At 63.5% G+C, this 17,265-nt stretch overlaps 1 protein-coding gene across 1 annotated transcript in view; it reads left to right on the plus strand.

The window, feature by feature from the left end:
• Positions 1-10,029: 10,029 nt before the first annotated feature.
• The window catches only part of RXRA (retinoid X receptor alpha), a 99,225-nt gene continuing 91,989 nt past the window's right edge, over positions 10,030-17,265 (plus strand). The window contains exon 1 of the mRNA XM_064579606.1: positions 10,030-10,185. Coding sequence (XP_064435676.1) covers positions 10,158-10,185 — 28 coding nt within the window. The 5' untranslated portion in view covers positions 10,030-10,157. The remainder of the gene's footprint in view (positions 10,186-17,265) is intronic.

Here is a 17,265-nt window from a genome sequence, read left to right on the forward strand (position 1 = left end):
TGTGTCACACCCGAGTGTCACCTGGAGCTGGAGGGGAGAGGGGCCTGGACTGTGTTCTCCCTCCTCATTGCCCCCCCCCCCACATCGCAGGAGGCCCTGCTGAGGGAGGGTGGCATTTGCGGGGTGCTGGGGTCCAGGGCACCGTCCTGCAGCTCAGAACCTTTTGGCCGAGCCCAACCATTCACTGTGCTGGCAACAGACAGCTGGGAACAAAAGCCAAGTGGCTTCTGTGTCAGCTTTGAAAACCACTGAGATGCTCTCACTTGTCGTTCTGTGGTCCAAATTATTTGGGCCATTTAGACACAACCTTCCGTGCTTGTGAAATTAAGTGTATTATTAATCCCGCCTGGCCCAGTGACAGGTGGGCAGATCAGATAAATATCCTCGCAGCCAATCAAGGGGAGGGTGAGAGCGTTCTTATCTGTACAAAGTCGACATGGATGAGGCCGTGGAGCTGTCACATGGGCCACGGGTGTGGGGGCGGGCTGGGGGCTCTGAGAGGGGACACAGGGCCCACGCTGGGGTTTCAGACACATTTCAGCCAGGCCTTTGTTGACCCTACTTTTTTCTGATCGTAGAGAAATAAAGGCTCATTGCAGAACAGGGGGAAAAGTACAAAGGAGCATCTGAATGCTCCCTAGCTCCGTTGCTAGAACCCAGAACTGTGAGCAAGCAGTGGTGTAGGGTGGGGGGTTCTTTCCAGACCTCTGTGTTTGCGTTTATAACTGGAGTCCGTCCGTAGGTAACTTTAAACTGCTGTTTTTTCACTTGGCAATACGTTCCTTTTAGCACACGTGTGTAATTAGCAGGCCAACCCCAAGGCTGTGAGGCAGGAGGCCACCTCCCCTTGGCCCCCGGGCCTTCCTCTGAGACTGCATCCTTAGGACCCAGCATGGCCTGGGGGACACGGGGCTCAGACTCGGGCAAGGTTCCGCTCTGCTCCAGGTCCTGCCCAGGTGCTGATGACCGGGGCATCCCCAGGAGAGAGTCTGGAACCCCACACCAGTGAGGTTGGGGGAGTGGAACGATGGGACACCTCACTGAGTCCGAACCCCAGGAAGTGACACCAGTCAGACTATCAGGGTGATAGCTTTCCCGTCAGCTCATGTTTCTCTGATCAGTGAGCTGAGAGGACCAGCAGCTGGGTTGTGACGTGCCAGCCGGCAACCTGGGACCGGCGGTCCCGGGCGTGGGCCATGTTGTGCAGGGACAGCCGGCTCCCCCAGGAGCTTTCAGCCATGCTCTCTGCCCACGGGCGATGCGGTGTGCAGTCGGCAAGAGCTCGCCTCTCCGCTGCTGTCCGTGTGCCCTCCAGCCAGCTTGGAATGGCCCCAAGGGCCCGTGGGGAGGCCCGTCTGTCCATCCCCTCCTGCCTTCCCAGGAGTCAGGCTTCTCTAGAGCTGAGACCCAGGGGCCCACCCAGCAAGGCACAGCTGGTGGGGAAAAGCCCTGAACCAGCTCAGCTCCCATAGGCCCGAGCCCCACGCATGGGCGGACTCCACTAGAATGAACCTGGAAGACCAGGGACCAGCATATAAACGGCACAATCTGGAAATTTCTGCTACGTGGCTTCCACTTGGCATTGCTGGAGCCGGGCCTTGGGCACGCTGTCTTTCCAGGCAACTGCTGGGCTCTTGGCTGAGAGGTGCCCTGACGGAAGGTGTGTGGGGAGCTGTACCCCAGCCAGGCCCGATAATCCTATTAGCCGGGCCGTTTATTCAGCGCTAGCTCGGGGCAGGCCTGGGCTGGCGGCTTTCCAGACATTATCGCCTTTGATCCACACTTGAACCCCACAGGGTCAGTCCTATCAGCCCCCTCCGTTGGGGTTCCCTCCTGATTCGGATGTCTGTGACTGGGCAGCCCCTCATCAGTAGGGGGTAGTGGGCAGGCTCGGGGGGGGGGCCCTGCTGGCCCCACCGGGGGCGTGGCCCCTCCCCTGACTTCCACCTGCCCTCCCACCCCAAGGTCTGTGGGTTGAGGAAATGTAACCAAGCAAAATGTTAGACTCCATCCTTTCTGCGGGTTTCCCTCTGTTCTAGCTGCTGTGTTCATTTCTCCAGTCTCCACGAGTGGGAGTGGGGGGTGAGGGCGAGGAGACGGTCTTGTCCAGAGGCACGTCGAAGTGTGTTTGCTAGCTCACTTTTCCGTGAAAATATTTTATGACAGTAAAGAAAATCTTTTTAAGGGAAAAAAATAGTCAAATGTCGTTCAGTGCATCTGAAGCCCACTGGTCCCGGGCAGCTGTCCAGGCTGTGCATGGGACCGGTGACCCCCTGGGGCTCCATTTCCCCCTTCTGAGATTCCACTGCCCCATGGCAGGTGGGGACCCTGATGCTCACATCCCGGGGAAGAGGGTGAGGAAAGGGGGCCGGGGCGGCGCCAAGGGAGGGCAGCCAGCCCATTCCACGAGTGGCCACTGGGTGCGGGGCTCCGGCAGGGTCTGTGGGTGAAGTGGAAGGAGCCCCAAGTACAGGGGTCTGCAGCTTGAGAGAGGTCCTGGGGACTCCCCACATGGACAGCAGGAGCTCCTGTCCAGTCCCGGTACTTACTGGTGGAGGTGGGAGCCCCACAAGTGACCAGCACCGCCTACAAAGCAGGGGGCTGGGAACATCAGGGGCAGGGGGGCCTTAGCAGGAGCCAGGTCTCCCCGAAAGGGGTAAAGTGAGGGTCTGTGCCGGCAGCGGGGGAAGCACGTGCTAGGTGTCCTTTGGCTCATCAGCGATGCTCGGGCCTGGTGCTCAACTGTCCCGTCTTCAGTCCAGCCTCCTCTCCCAGGGTGGCGGAGTGCTGAGGCCAGGGTGCAGACCCCAGGCACTGCGTGCAAGCAGTTGGTTCTGGGCCCCTCCTCCCAGGCGACCTCATTTCCAGGACAGCCCCGCCCCTCCCGCCAGTGTCTCAGCTCCGAAGTTGCTCCTTTGGGGACCTGCGACCCTCATTAGTGGGACAAAGGCCAATTGTCACCATGAGCCGGTAATTCATCAGCCCGGGGACGGGGCTCCCTGACGGGGCTGGGGGCTGGTGGGTGGGGCTGGGGGCTGGTGGGTGGGACCAGGTCGGGAGGGGTGAGGTAGGGTGGTGACGGTGGGGGGGTAACCCTCCCTGAGATTGTCTCAGTGCCAACTGTTTTGGGCACTTCCCAAAGCAAACCCTTAAAAGCTTCCTGTGAGTAAATGCCCCTGGGTATTCAAGAGGCCTTGACACCCCCCTCCCCGCACCCCTGCCATGCTGAAGGCGCAGGTAGATAAGCTGAGGTCCAGGGAGGAAAGGATGCTTCTCTAAGTCTAGAAGGACCGAGCCTGGAGACGGAGATGGGGATCCTGAGAGCCCAGCCCCAGGTTTGGAGGGGGGCCTCCTTTCCTCCCTCCCTCCGTGACCATTTCCAGCTCCCATGGGGGGAATAGACAGCGGGTGACTCTGGGTCCCTGGCCTTGGGACTTTCAGAAAAATAGACCGCACGGAGGCGCATGGGGTACAGGTTGCCGTGGGGCACAGAGAAGCCCCAGCCAGACTTGGGGGGGGGGCGTGCTGGGGGAGGGTGGTCGGCAAACTGCCCAGAGGGGCCCCTCGGAGTTGGGCCTTCAAGTGTCCTAGGGGTGGCCAGCTGTGGGCCGTGGTCCAGAAGAGCAGTCCTGCCCTGCTGGCCGGGGAGGTGTGGCTCGTGGGAAGGGCTGGGTGCTGGCCGCAGGGAGGAGGGGAGGGCCTGGCCGGTTTTCTTAGGAGTTTGGACTTTATCCCTCTGGCAGTGGCACAGAAGGAGTTTTGAAGCAGGGAGTGACCGGCTTGGGGGGCGGCGGGCGGAGGGTGCTGCTCTCTGCTGGGTGGAGGCTGGGGACAGGCTGGCCAGTCGGGGTCTCCAGCCAGAGAGGGTGGGGCCTGGGCCTGGGGCGGCCTCCTCCGTGGGGACCCTGAGCCTCAGCCTGGAGCCAGGCCAGCCCCCCACCCCCCCAGACGGACTCCACGAGCCGAGGGCCGGTCTTTGCCTCCGCGTGCTGGCAGCCTGCGGGCGGAGAGCCTCGGCTCTCGGCGGTTTCGACGTGAGCACCCAGGAGCATTAGGGCAAACTCCTTGGTTACTTTTCCCATTCTTCAGTGCAAAACGACTCCTTTTTATGGCCACTATCAATAAGCCTTCCGGCTCCCTGTTGCTGCAGTGGCCACATATATAATATTTAAACCACATTGGTGGATGACAGAGACGTACGGATATTTTTAATCCCAACAGGCTATTACGGTTCATATCATGTCTGTCAAATAAATATTATGAATCATTTCCCGTTATCTTTATGGGGGCAAGTTGACTCCATCAGTGAGATTGGGCACGGTGGCTCTTCCCTGAATATTTATCCACCTCTTATGTATATGTATGTGTATAGAGGGAGATTCATGGAGCAATTGTTGATAATAAATACCCCCGATAAAACACACTGCCTTCTTGCTGGATGGGCGGCGTCTGGAGAGGGCACAGAGCGGCAGAGCCAGCGAGGTCCGGGCTGACGCCAGGCTGGGATTCTGGGCACAGGCCCCTCCTCGGCTCTGTGGTAGACTCCCGTGGCTCCCATGATTGATTTCGCTGTGCACAGGTTCTCCTCTTGTGCCACGAAGGGTCCGTGGCTGGTGGCTCTTCTCTTCCACTTTATCGGAGACCACAGATCAGAGAGGGCCACGTGAGGGCTGGTGGCCAAGAGCCAGGTGGTGGCCTCCCCTCCCGGTCCCCATGCCAGCAGCCAGTCCTCCCATTTTGCTGCCTGGCCCTTTGCTCTGGAGTCTGGTCTTGCCTGGCCCTGCCCCTACCCAGTGAACCCCCCACACTGTGAGGAGCAGGGCCCTGGAGGAGTTTGCTCAAGGCGGGGTCCAAGGCCAGTGGCTGTCCTGAGGCTTCCCCTGTGAGTCTGGGGCCCCAGAGCCAGTCACTGCTCCTCTCAGCCTCAGTGTCTCCATCTGTGAAATGGGGAAATGGGAGTCTTGGTCTGCTGGGCCGGGTGGTTGGAGGGGACAGTGCCTGGCAGTGTGTGCAGACCTGGCCCCAAGAGGCAACTAGGAAGCATCCGTGTCCTCTCCTGACTTGGAACTCTTGGACGCACAGGCCCTCTCCAGCCTCCTGGCTGCCCCCCCTACCCCCCAGGCAGCTGGGACTCCTTCCGGGAGCATCTCTTTGGAGGGCCCTAGAGGGGACCCACCTGTTCTCTGAAATCCTGGTCCTTCTCCACCAGTCGGCCCCTATCCCCTTAGGTCTTAGGCTCACTTGAATGGCTTTGCCCAAACTGCCCTGAGCTTCCTGGAGGTCTGGAACTGGGCTCCCACCATGATGGAAATAAGTGGCCGCCTTCAGAGCACCTGATTCACGCAGTACCTGACTTTTCTGTTGCCTGCGCGTCTGGGTGCTCAGGGCCAGCTGACCCTTGGGGCCAGGAGCTACTGACAGGTGCGGGCTGCAGGCATTTCACAGAGGGCCAGAGCCAGCCTCAGAAGGCACTCCCCCTTCCCTCCCCTCCCTTCCCTTTCCCTCCCCTCTCTCCTCTCCTCTGCCATGCCCCCTCCTCTCCCCTCCCCTCCGTCCCCCTCCCTCCTACCCTTCCTTCCCTTTCTTTCATCTCCCCTCCTCTCCCCTCCCCTCTTCTCCTCTGCTGTCCCCTCCTCTCTCCCCTTTTCTTCCATCCTTACTCCTTCCCTCCACTAAGCAGAACCCGCTGGAGGCCGGGTGTGGACAAGCAGCTTTCCCGTGTTCTCCAGACTGATGGAGAGACAGAATGTGACAGGGGGTAGCTCCATCAGGCCTCACTGGGATTTGGGGCCAGACCTCGCCTCTCTGGGCTTCATCCTCACCTCCCAGCTTGGGTCATCTGTCACTACAGACTGAAAGTGTCACCTCCAGAGGAGCCATAGAGTCAATGAGAGAGGGCCCTCTGGGCTGGGTGTTTGGGGACAGAGGCAGGCCACCCACCCATGAGGATAGGCGTGAGTGCCCAAGCCCGTGCTCCGCTTGCTGGGGGCCAAGGGCCACCGAGCCCCTGTGGGGTCCTGTGGGTCACCTACTCAGGATCACATGGACCCTCTTTAGGGGAAGGAACCAGAAGCAGCCGAGGTGCCCTTGGTGTCCCAGGAACTGCTGGGAGCCGTCCACCCAGACACCAGCCTCAGGGGCCCCTGCCCGGCAGACATGGGCCTTTAAAAACATTATTCACCGAGTGATTCCAGAGAGTGTTTACAAGACTGTGCCGAGACAGGCACATGAAATAGGCCAAAGTACCTAAAAAAGCATCCTTCAGGGACGGTTTAAAAGAAAAAAAAAGCGCCCCAAACAAAAAACAAAACCCTCTTAGATCTCGGGTTGTAAATAGATGAATATTACTATAAAAACATTTTTGGCTGCAGAAGCACATGGAAGGAAGGCTGGGGGCGGTTTTTTCCATGGTTAGCTGGGACCTGGCCACTCCAAACGGGCAGCCACCGTCCCGGGCGGTGTCTTGTGGGAGCATTTCCACAAAGAGCCCCGGCTTCAGGGGAGAGCAAAAAATAGAAATAACAAGTAGCACGGGCATTTTCCATCAAGGAGCCGGGTTTGCTGAGGCCCCCCCTCCGGCCACAGGCACTGGCTGCGGGGCGCCCTGAGCCCCGCACTCCTGGCCTGAAGGCAAGGCTGTGGGCACCTGTGGTCAGTCCGGCATCTGTGCGCCCTGGAGCTGGATTTTAAGCGGGTTTGTGGTCTCGGACCCCGCATTCGCTCTGCTGTCCCCGTGATGGCAGGAGCCCTGAGAGAGGTTGGCGGCTAGTGACCCCTCCTTGGATCTTAGGAACACGGGGCCCTTCACCCCCTCGCCTCCTTGCCTCTGTGCCTTCCCTGGGGGTGGGGAGCCCATGTGGAAATTGGCCTGCATGTGGCTCCCTGTCTCCAGGTCCCGATGATTCCAGAGTTTTCCTTGGCAGGGGTGGGGCTGGGGAGGGGCTGGGCGCCCCCGGTGCCAGGCTGCCCACTGTCAGAGGTGACTTCAGATGCGTGAGCCCAGCCTTCCAGGCCTCCAGGCCTCCAGGCCTCCAGGCCTCCAGGACCGGCTTTCCCACAAGCGCCGAGCGAGTTCCGACCTGCCCTCCAAGAGGGCTGCCTGTTGTTCCTTCCAGGAGCTGAGTACCTCCCACCTCCCAGCCGGTTCTCACACCGGTCCTGCTGCCTGCACTGCCCTCACCCCTGCCTCCACCCAATGAGAACCTCCCTCCTTCAAAACCCAACTGGAGGACCAGTGGTACCCGGAAGTGCCTGGGGCCCCTGGCTGCCTGCGGCCTGGTGTCCGCACCACTTCCCGTGTGCCCAAGGCCCTGCGCCTCCCACGAGAGGCCCCTATAGGCATGTCCTGTCTCTGGTCGGGGCAGGGGCTCCCGGAGGGCCTAAGTCATCATCTTGTAGTAATAGTCGCAGCGGTAGAAGTAGTAGCTGGGCTCACCGAGGTCCTCCCACTCGGTGCCAGACTTTCCTCGTGTTATCTCATTCCATACGCACAGTGACTCAGGGAGGAGGGCGTGTCATCCCCACTTTGCAAATGAGGAAACTGAGGCCCGGAGGGAGGGGAGCAACCTGGCCTGGCTACTTGGCTGGGGAGGGGCAGAGCTGGGATCTGGCTCATGCCTGTCCACCTGGGATCACACCTCCCGCCCCGAGTAAGGGCTCCACAGATGTTTGTTGAATGACTGAATGATCCACAAAGATCACTCACCTCTCTCGCCTGCTGCTCCCCACCCACTCTCACCCTCATCCTCTCTGTCCTGAGACCCAGGGCCTTGGATTGTGGATAGGCTGTCCTTACAGGACATGGTAGGAAGGCAGCTTCAGCGATGGCCACCGGGGCCCGTGGGGTCTGTGCAGGCTTGTACTCTGGCACCCTTGGTGGCCAAGAAGATCTAAGGACAGGCCCTGGGTTCAAATCCTAGCTACCCCCTCACTGCTGTGTGATATGTTCCTGTATGTCACCTCTCAGCCTGTGTGTCCTCCCCAGGCAGGTGGCTTGTAGAGTCCACGGCCCATGGGTTGTTGGGTGACTCTATCAAGCTAAGGAGTGGGCACTGTGGCCCTGGGGGGGGCGCTCCTCTTCCCAGTCAGTTGTGCCCAATCGGGTTCTTGCACGAAAAGGGCATCTGGCCTCTTCTGCAGCTGGAGGGGCAAGGTCTGATGATGCCGGCCAGTAGGTCAGGGTCCAGAAGGGGTACTGACGGCTACCACAGCCCCGGGCACGCCAGGGGCGACGGAGGCAGGCCCGAGAGCTGGGGCTGGCACTCGGCACGCTCCCCATACATACATGTCACTGCCCGTGTCTGCTCCTTCTCAGAGCTTTCCCTGGGTGCTTCCCTGCCCCAGCCCTGGCAGGCGGAAATCAGTTTTCGAAGCTGTGCCCCAGGGGGACGAGGAAGGGGGTGATGACAGTGGATGAGGGCCGCAGTTAAACAGGCTGGGCTGGAGGGAAGGAGGGGAGCTGCATGGGGTGGGGGGGGGACACACGGCAGGGGGCCCAAGAGCCAGCAAAAGGGAGGCAGTCTGCAGCAGGGGAGGGGACGGTGGATCAAGCAGAAGATGGGGGGGGGGCAGTACGAGCTGGGGCCATGGCTCGTGGTCGTGCTGGCTGGGGGTGGCGTGAGGGTAGCTCTCCAACCAGGGCTTGTTCCTGCCGCCCCCCGCACACCCATGGTCCTGCCCCAAGTGGAATGACAGCATCCCCCAGGACAGGTCACAGTGGCCCTCCTGAGATCTAGCTCCTGGCTATCAGGTGGGAGGTGGGTCCTGCTATTCCCCATTTCTCAGAGGGGAAAGTGAAGCCCACATGGGGGGCAAGGCTTACCCAGGGTCACACAGGTGGCAGCCAGGCAGTAGGACTCCCTTCCTTGTCAAGGGCCTTGGTCTCTGGGCATTAAGGCCATCCACATTCAGTCTTCACCTCCCTCTACATCAGCGCCCCTCTGCCCCAGGAGCACCATGTGCAGCCAGTGTGACTTTGCTAAGCCCCTCCACCACCTGGAGCCTGGGTCTCCGCGCTAAAGATGGGTGCAGCAGAGCACCAGGTTCATGGGGGCTGGTGGGGAGGGGGCGCCCCCGGGCTACATGTGCTCAGCGAGGCTCTCCCCACGCAGGTAACTCATGAACCCCAACTCCTGCGGCCCAGTGGTCCCGGGGCCAGCTGCTTCCCTTTGTTTTTAAACAAACAAATCAGGAATTTAAAAGTCAGGGCAGAGAAGTAGCCACCGGCCCCCAAAGTCAGCACCCAACTCACGGCAGCTCCTCCCCAGCCCGATGCTGCTAAAGAGAGGTCCCGAGTCGGCGGGGCCAGCGTGCTGGGAGCTCGAGACCCGCCCCCTCGCCCCCGCCCTAGCTCGCCCCTCTGGGCTGACCGATGGGGCCGGCCGCGGGGCAGGGCAGAGGGTGCCCGGCGACAGCGGCTTCCCCTGGGCGTGAAAGTGGGGGGCGGCCGGGGGACGTGTCCAGAAACTAGAGGGCTCGCTGGCGGAGGTCTAGCCCGTGCCCGCCGCGCGAGCCCAGGCCACCGCGGGCCTCAGTTTCCCCACGTGGCGGCGGGCGGGGGCGGCGCGCGGCGCGGCCGGCCGCTTTGTGTGGCCGCCCAGACAATGGCCCGGCCTCGCAGGACGCCGCCGCCCGCCCGCCTCCCCCTCCGCGCGGGGGGCTGGGGAGAGCGGGGAGGGAACCCCGCGCCCGCCCCTCCCCCGCCGCCCCCGCGCGGCTCCCGGGAAGCGCGGCCGAGGCCAACTCGCAAGTTTGCGCGGCGCCCGTTCCGCGCTCGCGCTCCGGCGCGCGCTCGCGCGGGGGCGGGGGGGGCGCGCGCCGGGCGGGGCGGCCGGGCCGAGCGGGCGGCGGCGGCGGCGCTGCGCCGAGTCCGCGCCCGTCGCGGGCCCCCCGCCGCCCCCCCGCCGGCGCCGCCGCGGTCGGAGCGGCGCGGGCGCGGGCGCGCGCGGCGGCGGCGCGGGCGCGGGCGCGCGGCGGCGGCGCGCAGCGCAAGTAGTTTACATTGTTGGGCGACTTTTGCAACAACTCGCCGCGCCGCGGCCTCCGCGCGCCGCCGCCGCCCCGCCGCCGCCGGCTCCCGCCGCCCGGGCCCGGCCGGCCGCGCCGGGGGCCGCCGCGCTCGCCCCGCCGTCCCGCCGCCGGCCGCGGTCGCCGCCGACATGGACACCAAACATTTCCTGCCGCTCGGTGAGTGCTCGCGGGCCGGGCCGGCGGGGCGGCGGGGCGCGTTCCCGGCGCGCGGGGCGCCCGGCCCGGCTCGGTCGGCCCCGGGCCCCCCGCGCGGCCCTCGCCGAGTTGGGGCGCCGGCCCGGGGCGGGCGGCCGGGCAACTTTTCCCGGGCCGGCCGGGGCGGGGGGCGCGGGCGCGGGGCGGGAGCGGCCGGCGGGGCGGGGGCGGGGGCGGCGGTCGGCTGCGGACGGGGGTCCCCCCCGGCTCCCCACCCCCTCCTCGGCTACGCCGGTCCGCCTGCGGCCCCGGGCGCGCAGCTCCCGCCGGGCTGCGCAGGGGCCGGGCCGGGGCGGGCGGAGCAACTTGTGCGCTCCCAGCCTGCGGCCGCCCTGGCCCCAAGACGGCCTGTGCGCCGCCGCCCGGGCTGCCGAGGCCAGCAGGCCGCCGGCCCTGCAACGCGCGGGACCCCTCCTCCCCCAGAGCAGCCCGGGCGCGGGTGGTTAGGGTCGCCCCGGGGCCGTGACACCGGGAACATCAGACCCAGGAAGGCCCCATCCCAGAAACGGGGCCCCTCACTCCGGCGCACCCGTGTGTTGTGCGGGGCGTTCTCGGGGGGGGGGGCTGGCCCTGCGCTTGGGGGAAGGACACCCAGAGGCGCGGAGGCTCAGTTTTCCGGTCCTCCTAGTGCCATCCTGCCCAGGAGCTTCCCTGCCCCAGACTGCCCCCCGACTCCAGGCCCCGACCCACGTAGGAGGAGGAAGGGGCTTGGCCAGGCGCCCCCAGCCGCTGCCCTCCCTAGGGTTTGGGAGCCAGTGAGAGGCAGGGGAGGGGGGCGGGGGTGAGGAGACTTTATGAAGGAGCGCCGGGAAGGATATTAATTTGGTGGTGGGGCCGGCAGCCAGGCTGTCAGGCTGGGTGAAGGATCTGTGCTGAATGGAAATTAAAACAGCTGATTATGAATGAAACCCCTAGGTCAGTCTCCTCTCCTGCCTGCCCACCCCCCTGCAGCCTAGGGTGCAGTTTGGCGGCCAGGTTGGCGGTCAGAACCCAGCACAGCTGCAGGGACGTTTGCCGAGATTGGGAGGTGGAGGTGAGCCAGCGTGGAGCTGCCTTCCACCCCCCCAGGGGTCAGGGTGAGGATCTGAGCACCCTCAGACACCCGGCAGCCCACTCACAAACCAGGGTGCTGCAGGGAGACTGAGAACAAGGTTTCTTAGGTTTGTGTGATCTAGGAAGACCCCCTCTCTGATTTTGTAAGATGAAGACTTCCAAAGGTGCCAAGCTGAGTGCCCTCCTTGCAGGAGTCTGGTCCTCCCCAAAGCCTCCACGGGTGGGCACTCACGCCCATTTTGCAGATGAGAAAACTGGCTAGGAGAAGCTGAGGTATCAGGATGCAAAGTGGTAGATTGTGGATTTGAGCCCCCAGTCTGTGGGTGCCAGTGTGTGTGGAAGAGAAAAGAAAGCTAAGTTGTTTCTCCTTTTCCCCCACTGAGGCTTTGCACACTCATATGCACACAGGCACACAGAGCTAGGCTCTCCCAGAGGATGCCTTCTGGATCAAGAATGCTCCGCTCTGTCTTTGCTCCCCACCCCCGACATGGCAGGGCCCTGGCTGGGTACTGGGGGCAGGACTACTGGCACAGGAAGGGCCCGGGCTGCAGGTTGGCGGTGCTGGAGGCCCCATGGAAAGGAGAGGTCCTGCCTCTGAGCCAGTGCCCCAGGATCCCGGATGGGTCCCTCAGAGACTCAGAGGCTTTTCCTCCCCCAGGCTGGTGGCTTGAGTGGAGAGTCCTGGGCTCTGATGACATTTTATTTTTTTCTGAGCTTGTGACGAGCTCTGAAGTGCAGTGGAGTTGAAGGTCCGATTAAGCAGCTACTTGCCCAAGCTCTTTTGTAAACACAGCCTAATCCCTCATGGGGGTGAGTGTTGGAAGGCCCGCTCACTTGTCCAGGGCCCGGCTGGCAACCCAGGCCAGCCCTGGCACTGCTGGGAAGGCCTCACCGCCCGCCTCTTGCACTCGCGGGGCCTTGGGCAGAGAGAGGGCCTCCTCCCCCAGCACCCACTGCCTTAGGGCTTGGTGGGTCTGGGCACTTGCCCTCACCCACCTGGGAGTCTCCTGGCTGCTGCCCACTGAACTACCTGGTGAGGGGCAGGGACGAGCCCAAGATATCGATCTGGGGGCTGAGTAGGTGGCCCAAGGCAGCCCCTGCTTCCTGCCCCTGCTCCCCAGTGCCCTCCACACCCGTGGGGGAGGCCTGCATTGGAACCCACCTGGGTGGTGGGGCTAGAAGGCCGGGCCTGCAAGGGAGGCCCAAAGGTCTCAGGCCTGGCCAGACCCTGCTGGGCTGGCAGTCGCTCACTGGCCTGGGGGGAAGGGGCGGACAGTAGCAGAGTGATAGGCCCACTGGCCATCCTTTGGGGGGCTCTCGGGGACCTGAGTGAGCTTGGATCCCTGGTGAGGGGCTTCTGGTAACATCAGAGCCCCGAGGGACCCAAAATAGAGCGCATTCCGGGGCCTCCCGAAATAACAGGGTCACATGACTCTGGGGAGGCCGGGCTTGGAGTCTGGGCTTGGAGTCCGGCCTGCTGAGGCAGTTCTGTCTAGGCCTGGGCACTGCCGACTGTTGGGGCGTTTGTTTTGGTAAACTCCGGAGGGGGCTCTGTTTGTTGACAGGAGAAGTGTCAGGGCGAGAAAAACAGCCCTTACTGCAGCCTGCCCGTGGCCGAGGCCTTGCAGCCTGTGTGCTTGCCTGGTTCAAGCTGCCCTGCCTGGGCCCGCCGTGTAGACGGACCCCTCTGCCCAGACGTGGGTGGAATGAGCTGGCCCCGGGAAGGGCCGTGTGGGGAGGGCCGGCGGCTGGGAGCTAGGGTTAGGCAGAGTTGAGCCGGCAGCCCTGCTCACCCAGGGGCGGCTGCTGGAGAGTTCCCGGGGTGCTTCCAGCTGTGTCTGTCCTTCAGGGCCTGCGGGAACTGCGCCTCCTCCAGGAGGCCCTCTGCCTGCTTTCTCTGGCCTCCACTTCACCCCCTCTGTGTCCTCTCCTGGGAAAGGAGGAGGGGGTGGCTGTGGAATTGTGCAGGCCCAGGATGGGGGATCAGGGGTGGGTCCCCTGCCCGGGAGGGGCTGCGTGTGCATGCCCAGGGCCCTGGGATCAGGAGAGTGGCTCCGGGGTGATTCCAGGTGGCACAGACTTTGGCTCACAGAGGGTGGCGTGGCGAAAGCCTTAAATGCCCAGCGCCCACGGGAGCCACCTGCACAGTTCCATTTTCTTGGGTGGCGTGGGCTCTTTGCACCATTGGTGTGTTTCAGGGCTGTGGGCTCGAGTGGCGAGTGAGGCCCATCCTCTGGGAGAAGAGGCTCCTGGGCCAGCTCAGCTGCTCTCCACTGGACACGGAGCCGGGGCTGCAGAGCTGGCCCAGGCCGGGCCCTGTCATCCGGCTGAGGCTTTGTAAGCCAAGACCTGCTCCTCCATCCCTTCTCCACTGGCTTCAAGTTTGTCGAAGTTTGGCTTTTTTGTGTTTTGTAGTGGGCCTTGGTGGCCAGGGCTTTGGGGTGTCCATTCCCGTGGGAACTGGCCATTGGTGGCTCTAGGGGTGGGGCAGGGGTCCAGGCCCTCGGGACTCTGGGTGTACGGACTCAGAGCCTGGGTGGCTGGTGCTGCTGGTACCCATTTGGGGAATCACCTTCGAGACCTTTGTCCTCATGCTCATTGAGCGGATTGATTTGAGGGATGCTGTGGAAGGGTGGGGGAGAGGGCTAGTCACTCCCGTCCAGCCCCTCCCCTGCACTGCCCTGCCGGCAACATTTATGTTCTGGGAGACTCCGTTCCAGCCTCCTCCCTCCCCTCCCTCCCCTCCCAGTCAAGCCCCTTTGTCACTTGCTCTCCCCCCCCACCCGCTCTCTCTGGAACGACCCAGCCACCCCTGGGGTGAGCACGAGGAGCAGCACCTGCGTGGAGGGCTGTGTTCTCTTGCTGGGCTGGTGGTCCCATGCTGGGCGCCCAGTTCTCTTCTTGCTGCCCAGGCGTGTGGCCTGCCTGCGTGTCTCATAGAATGGACGCTGGTGTTGGCTCCTGCTGGGTGCTGGGGAAGGCAGCCCGTTTGTTCTGATGGCCCCTCTTCGAAGGTGAGGCCTGTGGCCGAGGCCTCCCTGTTCCTCCTGCCCGGGTCAGGGCGCGGCCCAGGTCTGATGTGCAGGACCGCCCCGGACCCCGAAGTGGAGCGGGTGGCCTGGGCTCTCAAGTGCGAGCCGCAGACGCGGAAGGGAGGGTGCCCCCAGCCTCTGAGTTGAGCGAGCACTGATGTGGCCCCTCGGCTGGGTGCCCCCACCCCTGCCCAGCCTGTACTCTGCAAGGCCTCTCCTTGAGGCCCAGGGCAGGCGGGTGGGGCAAGGGACTCGCTTGCACCCCCTTCCGCAGTCGTGCCCCCGCGCCTCACAGACAGGGGCGTTGCCCCCTGGACTTACAAAGCAGCTGTGGTGCTTGGCAGCTGAGTGAGCGCGAAATGGGGCAGAAAGCTGCTAAATGAAATCGGCGTGGCTGATGCAGGGGAAGGGTGGGTGCGTGCCCACTCACTCTCTCCCTCTCAGACAGCGCTGGCCACACCAAGCTCTGGCCCCTGCCGTCGGGCCCTGCCTGGTGCCCTACCCGGAGGTGCTGGTTACGCATCCCTGGGTCTGTGTGTCCTCTTGTCCCCGAGACCCGCGTCCCTGTGTCTCCATGTCTCTGTGCCCCTGGGTGGCCTCCGGGGGCCTGATTTCCTCGTCTTCGGAATCCAGACGGACCCTTGTGGCCCTGGCCCACCCCTTTGTCCCTCCCAACTTGTTCCAGGCTCTGCTCTGCCCCTTTGGAGGATGCTGATGGCTGCAGTCTTTGGGCACCTGCTGTGGACTTGGGACTTGATTTTGAAGACCTCATGGAGGCTTCACGGAGGCAGGCTCAGTGAGCCCTTCTGTGAGGCCCGTCACGGCCTTTGCTGAGCCTGTGGGTCAGAACTGTCCCCCAGGATGGGAGTGCTGTTTCCCCCAGGCCTCTTGACTCTCAGGTGGCATTGTCAGAAGCCACTTGCCTCCCGGGGCCTGGATCTGTGCCCTGTCCTGGCTCCTTAGGAGCTCTGTTATGGATCTTGGGCCCGTGGGTAAATGAGTGTTCTGTTCTGTAGGACTCGGTGGAGGGTTGAAGCTTCACTATGTCCCTTCTGCAAAAGGTCCGCTTTTACCCACTGAAGGCCCTCCGGGGAGTGGAGACCCCTGATCCTCATCCAGGGTTGTCTTTGGTGGGGGCGGGGGGCTGCTGATGGGCTGGAAAGCCATGGGTTGGGTCAGGAGTCAGAGGCACAGCCCGAGGACCCCTGCGGCCTGGTGCGCACCTCCTCCCCCCAGCCAGGACTGAGCTGTCTGGCAGCAAATTCCTGAGGTAACTAGGGGGCAGGTGGCTGGGCTAGAATGGCTACGCCAGGTCCCCAGGGCAGGGCGGGGCTTGTCTCTGTGATCATCATTCCCAACACACACACACACACACACGTGCGCATGTGCACACACGAACCCACATGTCCACGCACGTTAACACGCACAAACCCATGTGTACACACACGTGCACATCTGCACACACTCTCGCGAGTGTAGGCACAGGTGCACATGCCTGGCCTTCCCAGCCTTGACGAGCTCTTCCTTAGGAGGACCCAGGCCTGCTGGCTGGACTGTGGTATATAGCTGCTGGGTGCTGGCCTGGTCCTGCCACCCCACGGATTTGGGTCTGAGGAGGGGAGGGCTGGCGAACCTTCCAGTTGGAGCTGGTTCTGTCGTAGGCTCTGGAGGGGAGGCAGGGTTGCCACAGGTGGTGGGGGGAGGGGTCCTCCGGGGGCAGGGACGGCAGAGACAGAGGCCCAGGGGCCCAGAGACCCGGCCCCCAGGCCCGCGTGGCTGTCGTTGGGAGAGGTGGTGCGTGTGAAAGGAGGCAGGATGTGAGGCAGGGTACCGTATGTCCAGGTGAGAGCCTGGGGTGCAGGTCAGGGGTGTGGGGGCCTGGGGCCCTGGGGGGCCGTGGGTGGGGTGGCGTCGTAGTGGCGATTAGGCCGCCAGCTCTTTGCAGTGGGTGGGCTGGAGGCAGGCAGGAGCTGGAGGGAGGAGGGGTCCCAGGTGGGCCTGGAACCCAACTTGGTAGGTGTTGCTGTGTGGGCTGCTGACCTTGCCCTGGCTGGGCCACTCAGTGCAGCGACCTCCGTGGGGTTGGTGGGGGGGGCGGTCAGGCCAGGCCCCGGGGCCAGACTGCGGGTCTCTACCATCCCTGATCATGGGGCTGGGAGAGGAGTCCTTTCCTGCCGCACCCCTGGCTCTCCTCCTGTCCCCTTCTCCCTTCCTGGCCCTCGAGCCCTTGGCCTGTCCTTGGGGGGAGATGCTGTCCAGCCTCTGCGCCTGTCCCCACGTTAGCTGAGATATTCCAGGGCCTGGGGTGCTAGCGGGGCTCTGGGAAAGATGACAAAAGAGTATCAAAGGGGCTCAAGCCCAGGTCTAGGAAGATGGGTCCTAGACCCAGGGCACCCGATCAAGTTGGGGGGGCAGGCTGTCCATGGTGGGCAGGGAGGCTGGGCGTCCTGGGGTCGGGGCAGGGACCCCAGGGCCATGTTGGGACTGGCCTTGGGGCTGGAACCACAGGGCTTCGGTGTGAAGCATTAACTTGGGGTCGTCCCCCCTGAGACATTCTCAGTTGGCCCTAGGCTCCGAGTTCCTGAGATAGGTGTCTCCAAGCTCTGCTAGCTGGGGCTGGGGACAAAAAGGGGAACTCTTGGTCTGAGACCCTGCTTCTGGGGTGACCCAGAGCCTGGCCTCCCTGCACCTCCGTGGACCCATCTGAGCAGCAGTTTCCCTCCATGTCTCAGTTTCCCTGCTGTGTTTGGGGCACAGGGCCGGTGGTGATGGGTCTCAGGAGAGGGAGCCTCCAGTGTGGAGGGGAGGGGAGGGGAGGGAAGGGGAGTGTGAGTTGGGCCTGAGCCAGGCGGTGTGTAAATCCTCCGGCGCAGTGGATAAACCCTGTGGAGTTCAAAGCCGGCCCCGGGTGTGGCCTCCCGGCTGTAATGAGGTTACTGATTCAACAGGCTTCCTG

The sequence above is a fragment of the Mirounga angustirostris genome, unplaced genomic scaffold, assembly GCF_029215605.1.
Source record: "Mirounga angustirostris isolate CCGP_5_RB_7025 unplaced genomic scaffold, mMirAng1.0.hap1 SCAF_15, whole genome shotgun sequence".
Classification (NCBI taxonomy): Eukaryota; Metazoa; Chordata; class Mammalia; order Carnivora; family Phocidae; genus Mirounga; species Mirounga angustirostris.